Raw genomic sequence first — 22,812 nt, forward strand, 5'->3', positions numbered from 1 at the left:
TCACCTTGTCATTTAGTGTGAACACGTACCAGCCGGTGGCCGAACACATGGCATCACCTCGGCTTTGTTTGAATAGACACAATTCGCTCAAATCTTCAAATCATCCTAATGTAAACACAGACGCACAAGACAGACAACACGGCAGCGTGGCTGACTTGGCACGCGACAAAGAAAACCGCTGCAGCCCCGCGTCACCTGCCTCGCCGTCTCCTCCTGGCTCAGTGAAGCATGGGCGGCAAGGGTTTCCATGACAACGGGAGGCAAGGCTTGGGGTGCAGGGTCCAAAGTAATGAGTGAGAGATCGGTGAGAGGGGGAGTGGTGTGGGGGTCACGAGGTAAATGAGAGAAGAGTTGCAGTGTGGGGGTGGGGGGGGTCGAGGACACCTGAGGGTTGCCGAATGATGATAATGGTGATGGAGCTAATGGTATGAAGTGTGTGTGTGAGCAAACAGAACCTGAAACAAGGGGATGTTCCTCTCTGTGTGCCGAGAGACAATGAAAGAACGACACATGAAAAGGCAAAAGAGATGAGTTTCTAAAAATACGGAGGAGAAAGTGCAAATGTCTCCGTGTTACATCTTCATCAGGATTCCCCGTCTTTGAAAGCAACTGCCAGAAATCTTTAGCAAAGGACATCTAGCTCTTCTGCGGACACACACACACACACACACACACACACACACACACACACACACACACACACACACACACACACACACACTCACACACAGAACCACTCTCTCTCTCTCTTTCTCAAACACTCTTTGAAATCGGTAGACTCTACCTGAGAAATTAGAGAAGGAGAATATTGTGAATACCAAATGAGTTTATGTGTGAGAATCGGAGGCAGGGTGTATGACTCCGGGTTTGATAGAAGCAGAATAACAATGTGAGAAACAATGAGAAAAGGTGATGGCAGACGCTGTGGGCTGTGTGTGTCCGTGTGTATTTTTAGGCGGAGGAGAATTTTAGTTTCCTGTCAACACACTGTCATTCTGCTGACAAGCTGTCCAGAGCCGCTTCAACGTGTCAACATCTGAAGTTAACTGGTTAAATTAGGTTCAGGAGCAAGGCCACACCTCTAATCACCTGTCAAGCTGACACTTACCCGGTCAACACGCTTCGTTTGTCTCGGACTCTTCACCCTCTCCCCTCATCCTGTCTACCTCATCCCTCCTTTTTCCTTCATCCCTTCCCTAATTCCTGCACCCTCCTTCCTTCATCCCTTCATTCTCCTTCCCTCATCCCTACCTTTATTCCTTTACTTTCCTTCCATCATCTTTCTATTCCCCTTCCCTCATCGCTACCCTCATTCCTTCACCCTCCTGTCCTCATCCATTCATCCTTCTTCCCTCCTGCATATAACTGCATCCCTTCATCCTTTTCCCCTCATCCCTAACCCCCCTTCATCCTCTTCTCTGCATCTATTCACCCTTCCACATTTCCCTACCTTCATTGCTTCATCCTCCTTCCCTCATCCCTTCAACTTTCTTCTCTCATCCCTGACCGCATCCCTTCATCCTCTCTTCCCTTCCTCCCTCATCCCTTCTTATTCAGTTTGGTGCATACATCCTGCATGTCTCATTCCAGGTACCGTCCAGGTGGAATGATGCCTGAGACAGAACCCCCACACTGAGTCTCACTCCGCCTGGTCACCTGAACCTCTTCACTCAATGGCCATTGAATTTTCGTCAACATGCATACTTTTGTTCAAAAGCGTCATATATTGTTTGGTCCTAGTGAACCGTAAATCACAGTAAACAAGAGAAAAGCTACAAAGCTGAGAAACATCTTCTGACTGTGTGTGGGAGGAGACAAGGACCCACAAAGACAAAGTAAGGAGAAGTGTTGAGCAGTAACAGCAGTGAGTATAAAGTGAGCAAAAACAGAGGTGTAGCCTGAGGAGATGTGTGTCAACTCTGCGAGGGAAGATGGGGAGACCCTCTGCAATCCTATACGAAAATGATTTTACCAGTGGAGAGCCTAAAGGAAGGAAAGTTCAGACCGCAGAGATCAAATCCCAGCAAAGAATAAAGTGCTAACCATCACGAATTTCTGCTTGAGGCTGTGTTCGGCCCAGCACCACAGATTTCTGAGATGGATGCAAACCACTTCTGGGTGTGTATAGAGTGAGAACAGCTCATAAGAAATATGAAGGATTTGTTTTTGGAACGATTTGGGAGGAGGGGATTGGAAAGGAGAGGTAGGAGTCACAGAGAGGGGACAAACATGATCCTGATGTTTCTCGTTTATAACCTTGGACTCAACTCAGCACATTGAAGGAGCGTTTCAAGGGACTTTGTGAGCACCAGACAAACTGGACCCTACATGGAACCAAACCGAACGCCCACATGACGCCGGCACACATAATTCAAACAAATCTCTTACTTTGAAAGTGATTTTACAAGTACACACTGTGCATATACGTGAATAATCTCTTGATTTATTTGTTTTGTTCTAAATGTGCATCGTCATTGTTGTGTAGAGGTGAATCGAGAAAGCATCAGTAACTTTGTGATACACTCTAAGGATGATCTCACCTGGGGACTGAGGTTTGGGAGGAACCACTGCGAGCCTCTTCGGGGAGGACGGGAGAGAACGCGTGACCTCTGAACTCCGCTGGAACTCCTTCCTGCCAACTGTCAGAGAACGAAGATACAACCGATCAATGTGTGACATGTGACGTTCTTAAATCAGGAAGAAGCACACGAGGACATCCGACTGACAAAGCACATGCAGGTGTCTGAATTTTTCTTTTTCATTTCTTTGCTGATTTTCCTCCCTCCCAGCTTTTTCAATCTTTCTGTTATACCCTCCTGCTTTCATCTCCAGCTATCTCCCCCCCCATCCCCCCTGCTGCGTAGTATAACTAGATCCCATGGGACTCTGGGTCAAAGAGAAGCCGAGCGTGTACTCTAGCAGACGTGCCCATCTTCTCCTTGCTACCTGTGTTACACTTTAAAGCAAAGACATCTTAAACTCTGAATATTTATTTTAAAATATAATTTCTGAGCTCTCGCGTCTTCTCATGTGGCACGTTAAATCTGCCGCAGACGTGTGGTGAGGTGTGTGGGCGTAGAGAAAACTTGCTGGGTTTGAAACATTAGACATGAGGAATGGTGAGAAGTGGGGAGGACAAAAACAGATGATAGTGAATGAAGAAGTGGATTTGGGCAGCTTAGCGGGGAATCTGTTGTGAAGCAGGGAAGAGAGGAGGAGAGAGGCCTTGAAAGGAAACTAATTAGACCTGTTTTGGGAGCCAAGCCTCTGATCCTGAACAAATCCCCATCTAACCCCAGAGAGAGAGTTCAGGCCTGCACAAACACTGTGTGCGAGAGAGTTTCTCAGTGTGTGTGTGCGTGTGTGTGTGTGTGTGTTCACTGCTCAGGTGTTGCTTTACAAGATAGTGGGTCTACAGGGATGGTAGCAGCTCTGTGAGGATGTACGGGCAGAGAAGTCCTCTGAGACTTTTTGCAGCAGTCTGACTGACAAACCATGAACCGTATATAAAGATGCACAACCTGACAGCTCACTATACAAGTGAAGCCAAATCAATCCTAATTGCCCCCTTGTGGCGGGATACAGTACAGGTCATAAGCCCTGCCTCCTCTATGTTAGTGGGTGCATTGTTGGGGAGTAACGGAATACATGTAACGGCGTTACGTATTTAGAATACAAATTATGAGTAACTGTATTCCGTTACAGTTACAAATTAAATAGATGGTATTCAGAATACAGTTACATTGTTGAAATCAGTGGATTACATGACGGTACTTCTCTGTTTCACAAGTTTATTCACTGTCTCGTAAATCCACCGGAGGCAAAGCCCCCAGGAAGCAGCTGGAGACCAGGGCTGCCGTAAGAGCGCCCGGGCCCCCGGCGGCGTGAAGAAGCCTCACCACTGCCGGCTCGGGACCGTTACAGGCCCGGGACCGAGGCTCTGAGAGAGTTCCGTCGCTACCAGAAATCTACGGAGCTGCTGATCCGCACGCTGCCCTTCCAGCACCTGGTGAGAGAAGACCGACCTGCGCTTCCAGAGCTCCGCAGGAGGCCAGCGAGGCACGCCGGGTTCACACCGGACGCTGAAGCGCCGTGAAGCGCTGATAATATCACCCGTTGACCCAGTAGCATATGGTCACTTGTTTCTCCAACATTAACTGCAACAGCGTCCCAATTTAATTTCATCCATCTTCAAGAGCTTCTCCGCTGTTTGCTCCGTTCAATGTCGGGTGTCGAGGGTAAATTACGTATTCTCCGCCCCCCCCCCCCCTCTCTTTTTATCTTTATGACTGCTTGTGTGTCTGTAGTGGATGGGCAGAGGGGGGCATTTAATAATGTGATCGGTAAAATTGGTAAAATTAAAACTCCAGGACAACAGAAGGGGAACACAAACTATGGGATGCATACTTTATCATTTATATCATATAATATGTCATCAATATCGTTTAAAATCATTTTTCAGTGTGTTTCCTGGAGCGATACGCTCGCGTCAAGCGCAAAACAAATTAGACTCGACGCCGAAACGATCGCTGCACGGCGCGATGCAGCCTTGGCGCAGGGGGGGGGGGGGTTCAGCCTCCGGTGGGGCCGGCACAGAGGTGGGAGTGGATGGGAGCCGGACGCATCTTGCGGAGAGAGAGTTTAAACTGCTGCTGCTCCACTGACTATAACAACGCCGCAATCATACACTTAAAAAATGCAATACAAACCGGAAGTATTCCAAGTATTCAGAATACGTTACTCAAATTAGTTAATGTAATGGAATACGTTACAGATTACATTTTTGGGCATGTATTCTGTATTCTGTAACGGAATACGTTTTGAAAGTATCCTTCCCAACACTGAGTGGGTGGGACATGGACCGCACAAAACAAATGTCAGCACGTTGACCACTGTAACGGAACTCGATCATCATGCCACCAATGTGAGTGTGTGATGGTAAAGGAAGTTTTTGGCTGCAACTTTCAGGGGCTCAGCAGAACTGGAGTGTCATTCACTGTCAATCACCGATAAGGTGTGTGTGTGTGTTTGTGTTTGTGTTTAATGGGATGTATGAGTGTGCACTGTGACAAAGAGACAAGAGTAGAATAAACAGTAGTGTCTGCACATGACTCTCAGGCTGACAGGGACACCTCAGGTATTTCTTCATCAATAATTTACAGCACACAAACACACAATTTCTACATTGTTTCGCGGTTTAAAATGTGTTTTTTCCTGTGAGTTGTGTCGGTCTTAGACATGATTTTAAAGATAGCAGGATTCCGGCTTGTTTATTAAATCCGTCACTGGACATGTGTTAAGTGTGAGTGAGTGAGGTGTGATACTACAGGGATTCGTCTGGTGTCAACCTCAATGTGTGAAAATACAACCGTGTGAGAGAAGCATCACTGACAGTGAGCTTCCTCTGAACAGACAGGACAGGACAGTGTGGCGGCACATCGGACAACATATCAAATGTGTGGTGTTTAGTCTTTAATTCTATATTTTACCATGTAGCATTAAAAGCTACAAAAAGATTGTGTTACATTCATAATGGACAGGAGTGCACTGGAATAAACTCACACTATGAAGGGAGGCACCACCCCGGCATATCTCTAGTTCAGTACTTTCTGACAGTCATTTTTATTATTGGAGTGCGAATTTCCCCAAATGACTTCGAAGAACTCCAGAGAGCAGGAGCTGTGCTTAATTAGATGCTACACTGCATAAGGAGGCAGAAAATAGTGGGAAAGTAAAAGTGCTGGATTTAATGACTTCATTGTGTCGATTTAATGAAAAACGAATCAAATAGTCAAGTTTTACCTACAATAAATGCATCATTGCAGACACCAGCATGTGGCAAATCCCTCTCAAATTTCTCTTTCACATGCACAGAACTTGAATTTGCATGTGAATATTGTTCCTGTAAATACACACTCAGATTTGAGTATATTCTGAGTATTTTCATAAACAAATTGTTTCCCTTGTCAAAGCAAAAATCTGTGACCCTGCTGACCTCCAGGGGAGCTTCGCGGCTGGGCAGGCAGGTAGCGCCGGTGCAGCGCCGGGGTGGAGGGTGGCTGGAGGCTGTGGCTGCGGCCCGGTGCCCGTCGCTGCTGATCTGCTGACGGAGGGCTGGTGGTCACTCTGTGAAGAGGAGGCTCCTCACTCACACTCAGACCTGAAACACACAGAGGCAGATGAAGAGATTTGATTACCTGTTCTTTAATTTTCATGAAGGAATGATCGGTTACCGTAGATGCGGTATGTTAGGATTTTTCTTCAGAATTTTCCCTCAGGTTTTCTATATCTCATATATATCACATAATTGCCGTCTCTTTCTCCCTCATAGGATCACATATTGGTTTTTCTTCGATCTGATAGTTTGTGTTATGTCTGAATTAAGGTTCACTGGACTGAGAAATGGTTTGTAAGCTCTAGGTCTAACTGCTGCTGCTCCCAATTTTCTTTCTGTTGACCTGCACACACACGCACACACAGGCTCACACACACACACATACATACAGAAACTTTCCAATGCTTCCACATGAGCACATCCATCCATCTATTATCTATACCGTTTATCCTTTGAGGGTCACAGGGGGAGCCGGAGCCAAACCCCGCTGGTGTTAGGCAAGAGGCGGGGTCCATCCTGGGCCGGTGGCCAGCGTACTGCAGGGCTGACATATAGAGACAAACAACTCACTCACACCTTCACACCTATCGTCAATGTAGAGTCTCATATTAATCTAACCTCAATCTGTATTGCGATTCTGCGATATATTGCGATACTGCAAGTATTGCGATTCGATTCTGCGTTTTATTGCGATTCATGTCCCTCATATTATTCAAAGGCATTACAAAAAGAGGAAAATAAGACTGCTCAACTCACTTCAAATGTCACATTTAATTCTGTGAACAACATTGTCTTCTACACATTAACTGAAGTGCAAAAACTAAGACAGGGTAGTGCAAAAGCTTTGTCCTTGAACATTCAGGACACAGGACCTTTGTAATAATTTTCTTAATAGGAGACCTCTCACATGAACACTGAGCTCAATCATATAAATAAGAGTAACCTAGAGCTTCAATCAAATTGAGACCTGCAAGGTCATGACCCAAAATGTTAAATTCATTTGGGAATATTTTTGTTCAGAAAAAGGAGTTGGTCAACATGCTCAGATGTTAAAGTGCTCCTCTGGGCCGTTACTATATCTCCTGCAGTGGAGAACATCCTTTCCGCATACACACTAGGTATCTTTTAAACTCTGAAACTCTCCTCGTCATGCTTTGCCAGCCAGGGGCTGTTACATATATAATTGTAAATAAATATTTTAAAAAATCGCGATACTGAACAGAATCAATTTTTTCCCCCACCACTACTCAGAAGCAGGGAGAACATGCAAACTCCAGACAGAAAGACATATGCAACATTACAGTCCTTCATGACAGTCACTCACCCTGGCCTGTAATGTTATCTCACAACTGACTGATGGATGGTTGATGTACTCTCACACACAGAGTATATCCTGCTCATCTATCCAATCCCCAATCAGTAATGAAACACATGTTTGCCTGCCCTTCACCTCCATATAGTATCACTGACACTATGAATGAATGCAAACACACTTTCTTCGATATGGACTGCATTCCTCGATTCTTTTTCGATTCCTCAGACATTGCCCTCTCCAGTTTGTTCTCTGGTGCTGACATGTAGTCCACACTAAGGATACCAATGTAGCTTTTTCCTATAGCAAACTACTAACTCTGGCCCTGGTTGTTTATGGGTGACATATTAAATTAGCATGCCACAAGTGTATGTTAAATATAGTGAAATATGTACCATCAAAATCATTTTGATCTGTTAATTAAAGGCAAAAACTGAATTTTGCTTTAAAGCATATAAAAAGTGGGAGGCAGATATCGAGCTACTAACCCTGCAACCAGTGGAGGACTCGTTCTTTCACCTCAGGCAATGTACCACACCTGTAAAGTACTAGTGCTATTTACTGTGCAGGTTCGGAATTTACTCCAAAAATTCTAAATGTAAAATGAAAATTAGTTCACAAGGGACAGTTGCATAATAAATTCTACATATAGATAAAAATGCCTTCTAGCATATTCAACGATACCGGCGGCTATTTTCTCTCTGTGTGTACATATTCTGCTCACGTTGGAACATCACAGTACTTTTGCTGCATGTCACATTCTCAAAGCTTCATTAGTCGTCCCCCAGCAGCTCGAGGTGCTGATCAGTGAAGCTGTTTACTGTGCCTCCTCCTCATTAACCAGTCAAGGGCATGTGCAGAGTCGCCACTCCTCAGATATGATCTAGGACACAGCGCTGCTGCTACTGAGCTCTGAATCTACTGCTGTCAACATCCACAAGCTAAAGTCTTGACAATGATACACAGATTAAATAAACATGTGTTTAAATGGAAGGAGTAGAGTCTAATCGAAACAGAGCAATTGACTGGTTGATATGAACAGATACATGTTCATTAGTCATAGGTCAAGTATGTACGATCAAATTCCCAGAGAGCAGTTCAGAGAGAGGAAGAATGAGGGATGACGTCGGCCAGTCAGAGAAAGAAAACAGAGGAATTAAAAAATAGAATATGAGAGAGTGAAATTCGCTGGCTTAGACAAAGAGAAGAAAAGAGATGTACTTCATTAATGGTGAGAGCAAGCTGACGTGCGTCACTGATTGGCAAAATGTCAGCCAATGATGAATATCCGAGCGTGGTTGGAAGAGGGGGGCTGCAAGAGATCAGCAGGAAGCAGACATGAGGACATGGCGAGCCAGGAAGGGGGGGGGGGGGAATAAACGGATGGTGCAGCAGAGAAGCCGTCAGAAAACTCGGCATATTAAGAAGATGTATGACAAATACCAAAGATATCGGAAAAGGGACAGTGAGCAGGAGGAGAGCGAGAAAAAAAGAGCAGTTACACAGCTCAGTGGGGGGGCCGTGTTACTGGAGCAGCTCGCCCCTCAAAGCCAAACTAATGCCAGGAGGATAATGCTGACTCGTCGTTCAGTGCAACTGCAGTTAGCATCCAGTCGCACCTTGTGTGTGTGTGTGCTCACACTCACGCTTTTAAGCTACAGTCCATTCAGACAAAATTGATTTATACGTTCTTACTTATAGCCTATCTTTAAATTGTATTGTATTAAAATGGATATTTGGGATATTTAGGGGATCATTCATGGTAGTTTTAATGCTGAGGAATGGGGAAGTTTTATTATCATCACTATTCTTTTTTTTTTACATTTTATGAATATTTCCATCTTTCAAGGAGAGGTGGAGAGCAGGTTGTTCACCAATGTCCGGGTCGGTGGTTTGATACCCGGTCCATATCGGGTATAGTATCAAACATACTATTGGACAACCTTCACCTACATAAATAATTTATACCACAAGAAGAATATAGCTTTGACGCTGATTTTACTTGGTTTTGAAGTGTAATCTCAATACAGCCAGTTTGATTGGAGAACGTGTTCTCACAGGCAGACGTCAGCTTCATTCAACACTTCTCAGTACAGAAGACAGTGTGTGTAATTAAGCCTGAAGAGTCTATAATTTGTTCTGCTCATTAATCGTTGCTTCCTGTCATTTGTTCAAAGCTGGTTCAAAAATTCTGATGCTCTTCATATCAGAATATATATTGCTGTGATCACAGTTTATGAACACATCACATTGTCTGGGTTAAACACTATAAAACCTTATCTTCAAGCACAACTGTGTCAAAAGTGGTTTGGGTTTTAAAAAAAAACTGAAAATAGAAATTAAACACCAGAAACAAGCAGCTTCATCTGCATCAAATAGCAAAGGGTGAAATATGATTAGAGCCAGATCATGTGTCAAAATGCAAGACATATTTATGCTTTGTAAAAACCTATATTATTCACAATAAAACTCTTAAATTACCTGAAAATCAATGTCAGTGAAAAATGGGTACAACAAATGAATTACATCTTTACATTTCCTCTGAACTAACAAAACGTCATAACAGCTGTCAAACGCTGCATTTATTCAACTGTGCATCTGCATGAATATGTGTGACAGTCAAGGTTAAAGCTTCATACATATAGCAGGAACTCTAATGGTCCTGCAGAGATAACATCAGGGTTGTGGACTGACAGATAGATTAGGTGATAACTGTGGAGCTGACAGCAGCAGCCACAGGGTTCCTCTCCTCTGCCAGGACCCAGACGTCAGGAGATTTAATCAAATGCTCCGTCCGACAAGGACGTGAATTATTTTAACGATGGACAACAAGAGAGTTATGCTCCTTTCTATAAGTACTTTACCGTCAAATGGTATTTTGAATATTTGACAGATGAATTTCAAGATTAGATACATGCCCTGAGACAAATGTTTTCTCTTCCTTAAGATCCAATGGAGCCGTCGCAATCTACATCACAAAGAAGGAACGGCTCTTAGTTAACAGCTAATGAAAAAGCAAATTACAACTACCACACATTGTTACTGATGATGTTCTCTCATAATTATTCCATTAAATCAACAGTTGTAGGAGTTATTTTCTTGTTGTGAAGGAGGCAGTACATCACTGAACTGTAAACTGAGAAATAATTACCCTAAATGTCAGCAGGAAGAAATCATTTTTGGGTCTAAAGCTGGGAGAACACCAGATAGAAAGAGACTGTTGAAAAGCCTATAAATGCAGTTAACCTAAAGCCATTTTCCATCAAGATCCATTAATTATTCCATGAGAAAATGGAGAAAATGTCAAAAAATGCCCCGTCTTGCAGTGTTTACCCACTACTAAGTAGGCAAAGAAATATTCCTGGTGCCAGAATGTAATGGCCTCTTTCTTCGCCCATGTCCCATCTTCCCACCAGGTTTCTTGGAAATCTGTTGATTCGTTTTCATGTAATCATGCCAACAGACAAGCCAATGGACAGGGGGTGAGAACATAACCACCTCGGTGGAGGTAATGAGTGAGAGGATGAGGAGCAGGGATTCTGTTGTGTAAATTATTGGAGGAAAAATAGATGACTAAAGCTTTCTTCTCAGGGTAAAGCAGAATTACATACATACACATTAAGGTTTATCTGATTCTGATGCGCCTGTTTCCACGTCCTCTGTGTCCTTGTCACACAGGACCATCAGTTAAAGCCATGAACATTGATTAATATGGAGTGGGATGAAAAACGCTGAGAGGTTATTAGTTAATGAAAAGGCCCATTGAGCCCATCCTCCCTGTCACATCTCTGCTGCTTCAGTAACTCGCTGCCATGTTGGTTCGCCTCTCATCAGCCACAGAATGGCAGCCATATCTAATTGGCCCATCTAATGTGCTGCACTACCAGTGTGTGCATCACACTGTGTGTATACATGTTTGTGTCTATCTGACTGCACCATAGAAACCATCTGTTCACATTGAGCTAGCATGACTCACAGAGCAGATCTGAGCCATTGCATCTGGGGTACGGCATCCTCTCTCCTCCCTGCACCAGCCTCTCCATGTTGCTGTTTCCGCTCATCTTTCTTTCAAACACTCCATTTCCTCCTCTCCTCTCTGCTCATTTGGACTCATTGAGTTTTCGTTTATCACTCCATCTTCCTCCAACACATCTTCTCCCCTCAGCTGTCTCTGCTCTGCTCACTCTTTCGTTCATTTGATTTTCACCCTTATTTCATTATCACCTAAAGAGAAGATGGATCGAGGTGATAATACTCTTTGTTGTCGTTGTTTGTTTTGGAGATTGAGTTTCCATCCAGGAGTCGGCTGGGCTCAGGGGCACCGGCTTCATCAGCGTCCTGCTGCTGGATTCTGCATTCAGCTGGTAATAGAGTCTGTCAGTCACCACGGAGTTAACCAGGTATCACATATTCATGGATCCTCTCACACACACAAAAAAGGCTTAGGGGATGTCAAAGACTTGGCTAAAGGGAGGATTGGGTTAATGGCTAATCAATGTTATATAGAGTAGCCTATAGCCCCCCTGATGCTAGTCAAACACACTTGAATGCATATATAAGCAAACAGGCCGTAAGAATCAATCAAGGCCATAACAGCTTGGTTCAATGTCACCTTGATTTCCTGAGTGTGATTGTGTGTGTGTGTGTGATTTGTTATGTTAAACTGTCTCCTGTTGAATTTGTGAAGGCATGGAGGCCCTAGGGCCACAGGGGGAGGGGCTTAAAGATGTGATGTGACAGGCAAGATGCTTCACCGTGGTAACATTCAGTCTAAATTATTCAATACGGGCTACATTGTGGAAATGTAGTATCAAAATGTTTCCTTTTCAATCAAGTGAATATTGTTGACAAAATGTTAAATGTGTAACTGAATTAAACGTAATTGCAGTTGTATATTTGCTTTTATTGTGTGTCCCATGCTTTAGCATTTGGCTAAAACTTTGAACTTGCGACCTTGAACCTGCGACCTTGACAGTTTTTAACAACAACAAAAAAAGCACAGGTCCTGACCATAAACGTTATTTGAATATGGACGAAATGACAGCACTCTAAAATGAAACCAAACCATCTTGATCGCCCCCAGGTGGCTGGCTATTGCATAGGTATTAAGCCCATTCTCCAAACAAACAAAACAAATCAGTTAAGTAACACTCATGTTTGTTCAATTATTCATGTTTCTGATAAGTTTGGTTTTGATCACTTATTTGACGCTAAAAACAGGGTGAAACATTATGATTGTCTGACTCCCTATTTGATAAATCATATGTATCAGCGGGACCTTTATACCGTTGCTCCACAGTCACTACTGCAGAGACTCTGGATATTTTAGCTTCAGGTTTGTATAATGGAAGGAGGGAAGTAGAGATCTTGCATCTTCCATCTCAGCAGTCGAAGATTCCCTAAAGCAACTCTCCAATTTTAATCCAAAAAAGGTTAAAACTGCTCAAGTTATTGCTGTGAGAGACAAACTGAATCCACTGCTTACAATACCCCTCTTGCCATCAGGTAGTGTTGGTGTAAATAAGAGACAAAAAAAGAATCAATCTTCTGTTTTTATGGAACAATTGAGCTGGATGGAAAAAAAGAAGAAATGTCCTCGTCTGCCAGATAGCTGAGATGCAGGGCTAATTTGAAAAATCCAATATATCTTTAACATCATGAAAGTTAAATGAAAAGTTAGATGAAGAATACGACTTATTCCCTCAAGTTAAATATGTCCCTTCCCTCATCTTTCTCTTCTTCCTGGACAATCAAGGCACATGTCCAGATTTACATGCATCCATGCATCATTGATCAGAGGTTGACTGAGCTACAACAGTGGGAAGTTCAATCTCCAGGGATCCTCTTCTACACTTTATCAGAGGGCTGCAATCCTTACCCTCCCCATCACTCTATTCCTTAATGATTCCTCCTGTTGGTATCACCCAGAGCCCTAATGGAGTTCGCTTTACTTGCTAATCAATGGGGAAAACAAGCGACTAAGCCTTTCTTCTCTGGTATTGAAGGAAGTAACGGGTTGCCTGTGTTCCCCCCGGTATCCTTGATGGAAGGATGTGTGAGAACTCATCTGTCAATCTGTCTGTTCTTCGCAACTGGGGTTGCAGCGAGAGGAGGCAAAGATCCCAGAGTGAGAGAGGAAAAACAAGTACTGCAAAGATACTTCCTGTCGTTGCACACCTACTGTATGTGCACACATGCAGAAATGAAAACAGGTTAAACAGCGTAAGAGCCCCTGGAAATTAGAAACTGTAGATTCTGATGATTGCAACTTAATATTTGGATGTAGGCAGTCACTACAATCACACTGAATGTTTCACAAACTGCGCTGGACTTTATAAGGATTTAAAATGCAATTATGTTTTGGTGAAATCTCCTATTTAAATCAGAGAAGATAACAAAGATAAAAATCAATATGACAACTGAATCCGGGCTGCAGAAAAGACAAAACACAGTAAAGCTTCTAATATCAAACATCCCAAAGGCAGGTTTGACGCACAAAATCCATCAGACGACCCTCTGGTTAAAGCTCAACAAGTGCATCCACACAGAAAGAGACGGAGTATAGGACCTACAGTAGAGCGCATTTTAATCCGGAAAGTTCAAACGGAGCGGGGAGTTCCGATGCCTCGCAGCGAAAGGTCACAAGCACCACACACAGTCAAACGTGGAAGTAAACGCTCCCGTCCTGCCTTTCTCGAGGTGTCACACTGGCAAACGGGCGCACGCAGGGAAATGAACATCAAAGCGTATTAATCTTCTTCCTCTCATGCTCGATTCCAGTTCGGTCTCACTGAGCTCAGAGTGGCAGCGGGGAGAGGAAGAGCTGGCTGCAGGCAACACCATTCCAAACTTCTGCTCCTTCGTGCTCTGCTGGCAGGTGTTCCTACGCTCTGCTAGTGCACGTGTGTGTGTGTGTGAGTGCCTGAACAATATTTATAAAGCCTTCATGTCTACTATGTCTATGCAGTTTTGAACTACATGTAGGTGATAAATTACCGGCATAATTAAACTGGCATTTTAAACCAGCAGCTGCTTAAGCAGACAATACGTTAACAAGCGAGCGATTAGGCCCCTGTTATGTTACAGTGTAATTTATCTTCAGGATTTAGAGGACGCACTTGTTCCTGTTACGTAAACAGTCACATTAAGTCAGATTTACGTAGCCGGGGATGAACTTGTGATCTTTGGCCAAACTGATGCAGCACAGGCTTCTCTCAGGCCTGGATCTCATTTCATTGATTCATGATATTGATATTTGCAGGGTAATTTATTAAGTTCAATACAAATGAAGCTGTTAGCTAGAAAGAGAGGGGGGGGGGGATTCAATACTGTTGTTTATGTTTGTCTCTGACAACAAACCAAATTACAGATGGTGACATTAGTAGCTGAAAGAGGCTGTTAGTGAGAATGTGTCATGAAAAAATGTTTTTAACTCTTATTACTTTTCTGTTATACACTGATCTTTTTACATTTTGACTTCAGAGATATTGGATGCTGGGGCAAGCGCGTTCAGTGTGGAAGAAATTCTTGTCCCCATGTTCAGCTGATTCAGATCATGCATAAAAATATAAGGAAGAAAAAAAAAGTAAGAAAAATAATAAGAATACGGGAAAGATGAGGAGAAGAGGAGCTTTGCATCTCGCTATGGCTGCACATTTCTTTCTATAGCTGTGAGGACACGCATTGACAGAATGTAATTCCTAGCCCTAAATGTCTGGCCCTAATCCTTACATGTCTGAAATGTCCTCACAAAGTCTTAATGTCCTCACAATGATGGTATTAAACCAAATTTGGCCCTCAAAACTATAGAAAGACAAGCACACAAACACGCACACATAAATTGTTAATAAAGACTGGTCTCCTACTGTTTTTACCCAAACATGGAACAAAATCATGGGAAAAACATCAGAGATGAAAAAGAATGATAAACCCATCACCAATGCCTTATGTCAAGCTTCTTAAAAAATGACAACCTCCGCATTCACACTTTCTTTCAATTATCAAGTTCTTCTCCAGATACCTAAGGGACTCCTCTTTTCCCTGCTTCAAGGCAGATGAAGAGGTGCCTCCCCCCACATTCCTCCCAGAGTGTGTTCTCATATTCAACCAATGGGAGAGAGCGAGAGAAAAAGAAGGACAAAAAAAAGTATAAAGTACAAAAGGAGGGAATGGAGTGATGACATAACAGGGGGGCTGACGTGCATGAGAGTGCAGATGCTGTACGTCATCTGTAACTGGGAGAGGAAGAGCAAGTGTTCCCTATGTAGGTCACATTATAAACACACTCACACACACACATACACACACACACACACACACACACCGACCGACCACAAATTCAGCCAACTACCCAACCAGCCTGAGAGGCAGCACTGAATTCACAACATGCATGTGAACATCCAGGTGACCGTGAACATAAAAACTATTTCCCAACAGTTCAGTCAGCAAACTGATCTCTCATCGGAGAACACTGACTGAACGTGAGGCACAGACCCAGTTACAGGGCTATTCAATTACTGATGAATCCTGGGACTGACATGTTGTGCTCTGTTATTTTTACATGCATTCAAGATAGATAAAAGCTGAGCTGTCAAATGGGGATATTTAATGACTCAAAGTGTATTTTTCAGTATGGGAATCAATGAAATATCACTGTTTCTGGGGTAAACTGTGAAAATTCATATTTTTTTTACTTTTCTTGAGTCAAGTCATCTAGTTGTCTTGTCTGTAATAACACACCAGCTCTGCTACATGCATGAAAAACCATCCTGGAGGAATTTAATTAGTGACAATGCTCTGACCTCTAGTATAATAATATGCTAATTATTTTAATTGACTAATATTAGGGTGTCTTATTGGGTCGATCACGTGAAACGAATGCACAAACAAAAGAATACTGAACGTTAGATGACTGAAAGAAATCAAAGTACCCCTCTATTAACAAATACACATTTATACTGTATATAACTGCATACTCTATATTGTGTATTTTTGTGTTGTATAAAATGTGCTTTATAAAAGTGTAGCTTTGTTTCTAATTGTATGCAGCTTGTGTATTAAAGTACAGATTAGAGAATACATTGTTAGTGAGGCGGAGCTCAGGAAGAGAAGGAAGACTGCACCATAATGAATGTGTGTGTGTGTGGGGGGGGCTGTTTATGCAAAATTATATTCCTGAGGGGAATACATAGAAGGAGGCAATAAAAACAGTATGGTGATAATAACAGTGTACTCGTGATGATGATAAAGTGGGTGTTTCTGAATGAGCCATTAAGTTAACTGATAAATACCAGTATGTTATGAAAGGGACAAACCGCACGATGCAGCAAAAACTAAACACCCAGCAGGGATCAGCTCTCACACTGGCCTGCGTCTACACATGTGTGATGAGCGCACTCACGGTGAGCGGTCCTGCAGGGGTCACTCTGCGAGCTGTCAGCGGACTGGGCCGAGGAGACGGACGACACGCTGGAGCTCCGGACGAACCCGAAGGCGGCCAGGCGGCCCGCGGGATGACGGCTGGAGTTGAAGCTTGGGGGGCGCAGGCCCGACTGGCTGGCTTTGGGCAGCAGGGACCTGGCGGCGGCGGCGGACTGGGGCTGGGCGGCGGCCACGGCTGGAGCCGGAGGAGAAGTGTGTTGGGTGAACACCTCATCTGTTAGAAAAGCACAAAATGAAGATTTTATGGTGAATCTTTCTTTTATTAGTGCAGTGCCCATTCCAAACGTGCCTGTTTGGGATGGGATGGTTGCTTGGCCTGTGGTGATGCTCAAGATAATTAATTATTCAGATTTCTTCTCAAATCATCCTCAAAACTTTTTATTGGTTTGTGTGCAGGACGTTGTGTGTGCAGAGCTTTTTATAAACGGCCTATGGTGCATAGTGAAGTTACAAAACATTTTGTATATCCTACCTGGTTCATCTACATTGATTCTACAGTCAATAATTGTCATTGAATGAACGTGAATTTGTTTTATTACCATCTACGTGTGTGGTCCATATATAAGTTGGAATGACTGACAGGTGCGATTTTTCTTTCATTACATGTCAGCTATTTTTGATGCATCAACACAATCATCACACCAAAGTTCTAAATTGTTCAAAATAAAATCTGTGTCACTCAAACAGGAAATTATTCTATGAATTGTTGCCATGACGGAGATCAACACCTGTGCTGCAATAATAAACAAAACGAATCCGATTGTTCAAAATGATGTGGCTGCGATTTTGACAAGCGATTTGACCCAGTTGCCGACCACTGTTGTTGTTAATGTAGAAGAAGACATGTTCAACCTGGTCCACACACTGAAGACACACTGCCCTGTACCCAGTGACTGCTACGAATGTGTTATTTATAGCTCATCATCCACTGAATTTCCTCTTAATTGGTAATTAGTAGCATTTGTGCTTCTTTCCTCCCTGAATCATGTGTGTGCTGAACAGACATAAGTATAGACTGCAAGATTGTGTGTGTGTGTGTGTGTGTGTGTGTGTTTGAGTGACAACTGTAAACTCATTAACCACCGCTGACAGCAAAATAAATGGAGGAGATTAAGCATGATGTTTGTTTCCCCTCGTCGTTCATCATTCTGTGTTGATGAAGCTCTCAGCAGGCACCAGGAAGTCGTCTGTGTTATGTCTCCGGCTTCTAGAGCGAGCAAATACTTTAACCATATACACAACAACATGCTAATAGCTGCTGGTGGCTGTGGCCGTGCCTGCAGACTGGGCTGGTGGCCAGCGTTTTCTCTAATGCTGTAAACACTGTTATGACTGTCACAATTTAGGAGGTAGGCCATTTATCTCTCCAGTACATACATTATGTTTGCTTGTATTCATAGTTTATAACATTATCAGTAATGCTATTATTCATTATTCCTTGTAACTGCAGGGGTTACAGTGAATCTGACAGCAGTTACCCAAATATCCTTAAAGCTGTGGTGGAAGATGCAGGTTTTTCCAGACGCTAAACCACAAAAGAACAAGCTAAAATGAAAGTTGGATTAAGCGAGTGAAGACAAAATGAAGAAGAGAGAAAACATCTTTAGGAGGAGACAGAAAAAGACAGGGAATTAAAGAGAGGATAAAAAAGTAATCACAGCACCACGTGGCGGCTTTTGTCAGTGAGCAATGGGGAGAAATCCTCCCTCTCGGTAATCTATGATTTCCAACAGCAAAACAGATGAAATGTGCAGGCATGAGCGACCATGGCACACATACACACATGTACACACACACACACACATTGGGCAAAACCCCCAGGCCTTGGAATAGAAGCCTCATTTTGGCTGCCCCAGCTCGCAGTAAAGGGTCTAGATCCTGCAGAAGAAGAGCATTATCCCCTGCTGGCCGCAGAGATAAGGTGGGCAGCCCCCCCGCCCGCTCCGCTCCACAGCGCTCTACAGGACAAGAGAGACAGTCGGTGGAGGGGAGACACAAAATAGGATGCCCCTCTTGAGTGAGAAGGTCAGGATCATTAAAGATAAATGCCCAGATTTCTCTCCTGCAACCTCTCCAAGCCTGCAAGCCCTCTAGGAGACAAGGGAGAGAAGTGAGGAGACAAAAATCCACTTTAGGTTGGATATCAAGGACCATCGCTCCTGTTCAATGAGAACACACATTATTCTGAACGACCTAAAAGGAAATGCTTGAAAAATAACATTTTAGTTTCTGACTATCACATTTTTCACTTTTATTCATTCATTTGTATGTTCCTTCCATCCATCCTTCCCTGTTTTTTGTGTTGGTTCGTTGATTCATTAATTTGTTTCTTCCTTCCATCCACTCTTCCCTTCTGTTCCTTCCTTCCCTCCCTGTCATTTTCTTTCGTTCCCTCCCTCCTTCCTTCAAACCTTCCTTCCTTCCTTTTCATCTTCGTTGTCATTGTCTTTCGTTCTTTTGTTTGTTTGTTCCCTCCTTCCTACGTTGTCATCTTCGTTGTCATTTTCTTTCATTTGTTTGTTCCTTCCTTCCTTCCTTCCTTCCTTCCTTCCTTCCTTCCTTCCTTCCTTCCTTCCTTCCTTCCTTCCTTCCTTCCTTCCTTCCTTCCTTCCTTCCTTCCTTCCTTCCTTCCTTCCTTCCTTCCTTCCTTCCTTCCTTCCTTCCTTCCGTCCCTGTCATTTTCGTTGTCATTTTCCTTCCTTCCTTCCTTCCTTCCTTCCTTCCTTCCTTCCTTCCTTCCTTCCTTCCTTCCTTCCTTCCTTCCTTCCTTCCTTCCTTCCTTCCTTCCTTCCTTCCTTCCTTCCTTCCTTCCTTCCTTCCTTCCTTCCTTCCTTCCTTCCTTCCTTCCTTCCTTCCTTCCTTCCTTCCTTCCTTCCTTCCTTCCTTCCTTCCTTCCTTCCTTACTCCCTCCCTCTCTTTCAAATTCCCCAAATCCCACCTGCAAACACACCCGGCCTGATAAAGTGGTTCTCCAAAGGAACAAAAATAGGACTAAAATGCAAATGTGAATTTAGGACACACACTATAAATCATAAAAGCCTGCAGGGTGTTTTCCTGGGGTTGCAGTTTCTCCCTCCAGCCACACAACAGATTTGAATAAAATAAATTGACTTTGACCTCAGGTCTGAAACACCACCTCCAGTTTCTCAACAATAAAACAGAAAGACGCCACATCCATTTACTGGCTCTCACTGAAAGAAGGACCCAAACTTGAGGTGAATTATGTAAATACAGCTCAGAAAAGTCAATGGGACGGACAGCCGGGATAAGCACTATAATGACAGACCCATTTTAATTACAGCCCAAGGTGAGTTGCTACAAGCTGCACAGATTTCCTCCCCAAAGCGTTAAATTGCATGTTATTAAATGTGATACTTCGGTGCACCTCAATCTCTGCAGCTCGACCGGAGCGAAATCAAGGCGGTCGGCTGCTGTGAGGGAAGGGGGGGGAGCCTCAACATGTAGAACTACAGCTTCAACACAAATGTCCTGTGGTATGATCGTCATTAGAGTTTGCTCCATAATTACACAAGTCGAGTCATTTGTATCAGGTATATCATAGCTATATAGTACCATTAGGGTAATGTTTAAATAGAAAAATGGAGAGATTATAATTCACAAAAGGCTTAAATGTTGTAATTTACAGTGATGGAGAGAGAAAAAGAAAAGAAGGTTATAGGTCAGATGTCTCCAGAACATCGGTGAAAGATCAACGAGAACAAAAAAGGCAAAAGGAAACTCCATCAATCATGATCCTACACACCATGACAGATACTGATAATGCTGACCAATATAGTCAATATGTTTTCACTGGTGTTTATAAATGCAGTGTGCGTAAGCCAGGGTGCAACAGAGATGAGAGATGTTTCAGATAGAAAAATACTGATGTTATTTAACCGTTAATTGCTCTGCACTTCAAAGCCTGTGTTCCCCAGAGGGCCGAGCAGCAGCATCAAGAGACCCTACATCTGTATTAATAGGGATTATGATAAGGATGCCTGGCACATCATAACACTGTGCCGATCAATTCTATACGTGCAGCTGTGGGTTGTGTGTGAATGAATGTGCGTATGTATTTTCACTGTGTGTCCAGGTTATCGCACTCAGGGAAAGAGCCGATCAAATATGCATGTAAGTGATAAATGCTGCAGCTTTCCAGACGAGTGCAGAGTGATGAACAAATTTCATACTCAGATATTCCGGGGACGATCGTGAGCTGTAATGCAAATCTCACTTCAGCAGTCGGAGGTGCTATCGGAGACATCTGAATTAGAAATTTGCTGCGTGAAGAAAGAGAGTGAGCAAGCCTAGTTATTTATTTTGTTTTGTAGATGGAAGCCTCCCGGAGCAGTATCACTCCCCTAAGTATTTCTTTAAACCTTCCAATAACATCAGCCCAAATTAATCTTAGAAAATGCATTTTAATGAGCTTCCTTCATCTCAGGCCAATTTTAGGAAGAAGAAGAAAGTCCCACAACCCTTCGTTGCTGCAAAGGAGACGAAAGATAAGGTAGCTCTCTAGTGTGTCAAATTTTGGGATGCTGGAATAAACTCAAGATGCGTACTGTAGCTCCACAGAGACGGCCTCCATCTGGCAATGCAGCTGTTTTCTGAGAGGGAAACCAAAAAACACATGCTGCGAGGGAAGGTTTTATGTACCTGTGTTATCTTGGCTTCTCTGACTGGTTGCCGGGATGACAGGTTGGACTGGCTGGCTGAAAACCAGTGCCGACCTCTGCCCCTGACCAGGTCCTCTGCCCTTGGCAACACCCGTAGCCGCCCTGTTGACAGCTCCCAGGCCGAGACGCAGACCTCGGCCAGAGCGCAGGAGACTGCAGCTGGCTCCGGCCTGAGCGACTGTCCGGGGCTGCAGCGTGTCCTCAGCAGAACTGCCTTTGAAACTGGCCGATCGTCCCACCTAGAAGTCATGCAAATTACCAAAATTACTATTAAATACTTATCTTGTAACCTATTTAGAGGTCTCTAGCATAAACATCATTTTGTACCCTTGCATCATGTTTGTATATCGTCCCTACAGTAAAGGAAATAAGCTAATGTGTTTACTGATTTACATCTGTTTGCCAACATGTGATTACTTTGGTGTATTTTGCCTGTGGACACAATGAGAAACAAAGCTTTGATGCACCATGTAATCTAATAGCAAATGCCATAATTATATTCTACAGCTTTGAATGTATCCACAGACACGGACTCAAATCTCTGTCATCAAAAATTCAGTTTGAACAAAACCAATGATTCAAATATGATATGACTGATCATGTTCAACAGATGATTTCTGATAACAAGAAGTTCTACATTTTGCAGGAGAGCAGAGTGTTACACATCCAGTTGTATCCGCCGCGAGTCGCGTGTTTAACATCACCGGCATCATTTTAGAGTAAGTGAAATCTCTTAATGGAATTGCTTGCTCAATGTATGGGTCTCTGATGCAGTGTTATATGAAGCCTTGAGAATTCCCATGTCCCTGTGGGCTTTGTATTTGAGCATGCATTAACTATTTATTTTCACATGTTGGAGCTTGATGCTGTATGAATATGAATTCCCAATAAAGCTATTTAATCAGAATCAATAAGGAACGACATTAAAGCAATAAAGCTCTTGTGAGAGTGGGGATAAAATGCAAAATATCTGTGATGAATTATACATAGTTTACTGAGGGAGAGAATAAATATGGAAACTAGCTGGGGACATTGATATGAGGAGTCAAGAAAAATGATCTGAAGTTTGTCTTTGGACTTCATATTCGTGTGGTGTGAGAATAATCGGGAAACTGGACCTCAAAGAACAAAATAATGCAGCATTAATGTTTATAACATACTGCAAATCATACAGTAATTATCTGCTGCTAATTGATACAACAATCATAATTCAAATTCAATCGTTGCTCCCTTTTCACTGTCTGTATGAATGAACAGTGGATGAT

General features: G+C 43.2%; 1 protein-coding gene across 1 annotated transcript in view; it reads right to left on the reverse strand.

Annotated features, from left to right (window-relative positions):
- Positions 1–22,812, reverse strand: part of mtus2a (microtubule associated tumor suppressor candidate 2a) — a 30,696-nt gene that overhangs the window by 5,413 nt on the left and 2,471 nt on the right. Inside the window, exons 2-5 of the mRNA XM_061085305.1 lie at positions 21,528–21,786; positions 16,828–17,082; positions 5,996–6,160; positions 2,541–2,639 (exon numbers count right to left, since the gene is read on the reverse strand). Of these exons, the coding sequence (XP_060941288.1) occupies positions 2,541–2,639; positions 5,996–6,160; positions 16,828–17,082; positions 21,528–21,786 (778 nt within the window). The remainder of the gene's footprint in view (positions 1–2,540; positions 2,640–5,995; positions 6,161–16,827; positions 17,083–21,527; positions 21,787–22,812) is intronic.

This window comes from Limanda limanda, chromosome 14 (assembly GCF_963576545.1).
Source record: "Limanda limanda chromosome 14, fLimLim1.1, whole genome shotgun sequence".
Lineage (NCBI taxonomy): Eukaryota > Metazoa > Chordata > Actinopteri > Pleuronectiformes > Pleuronectidae > Limanda > Limanda limanda.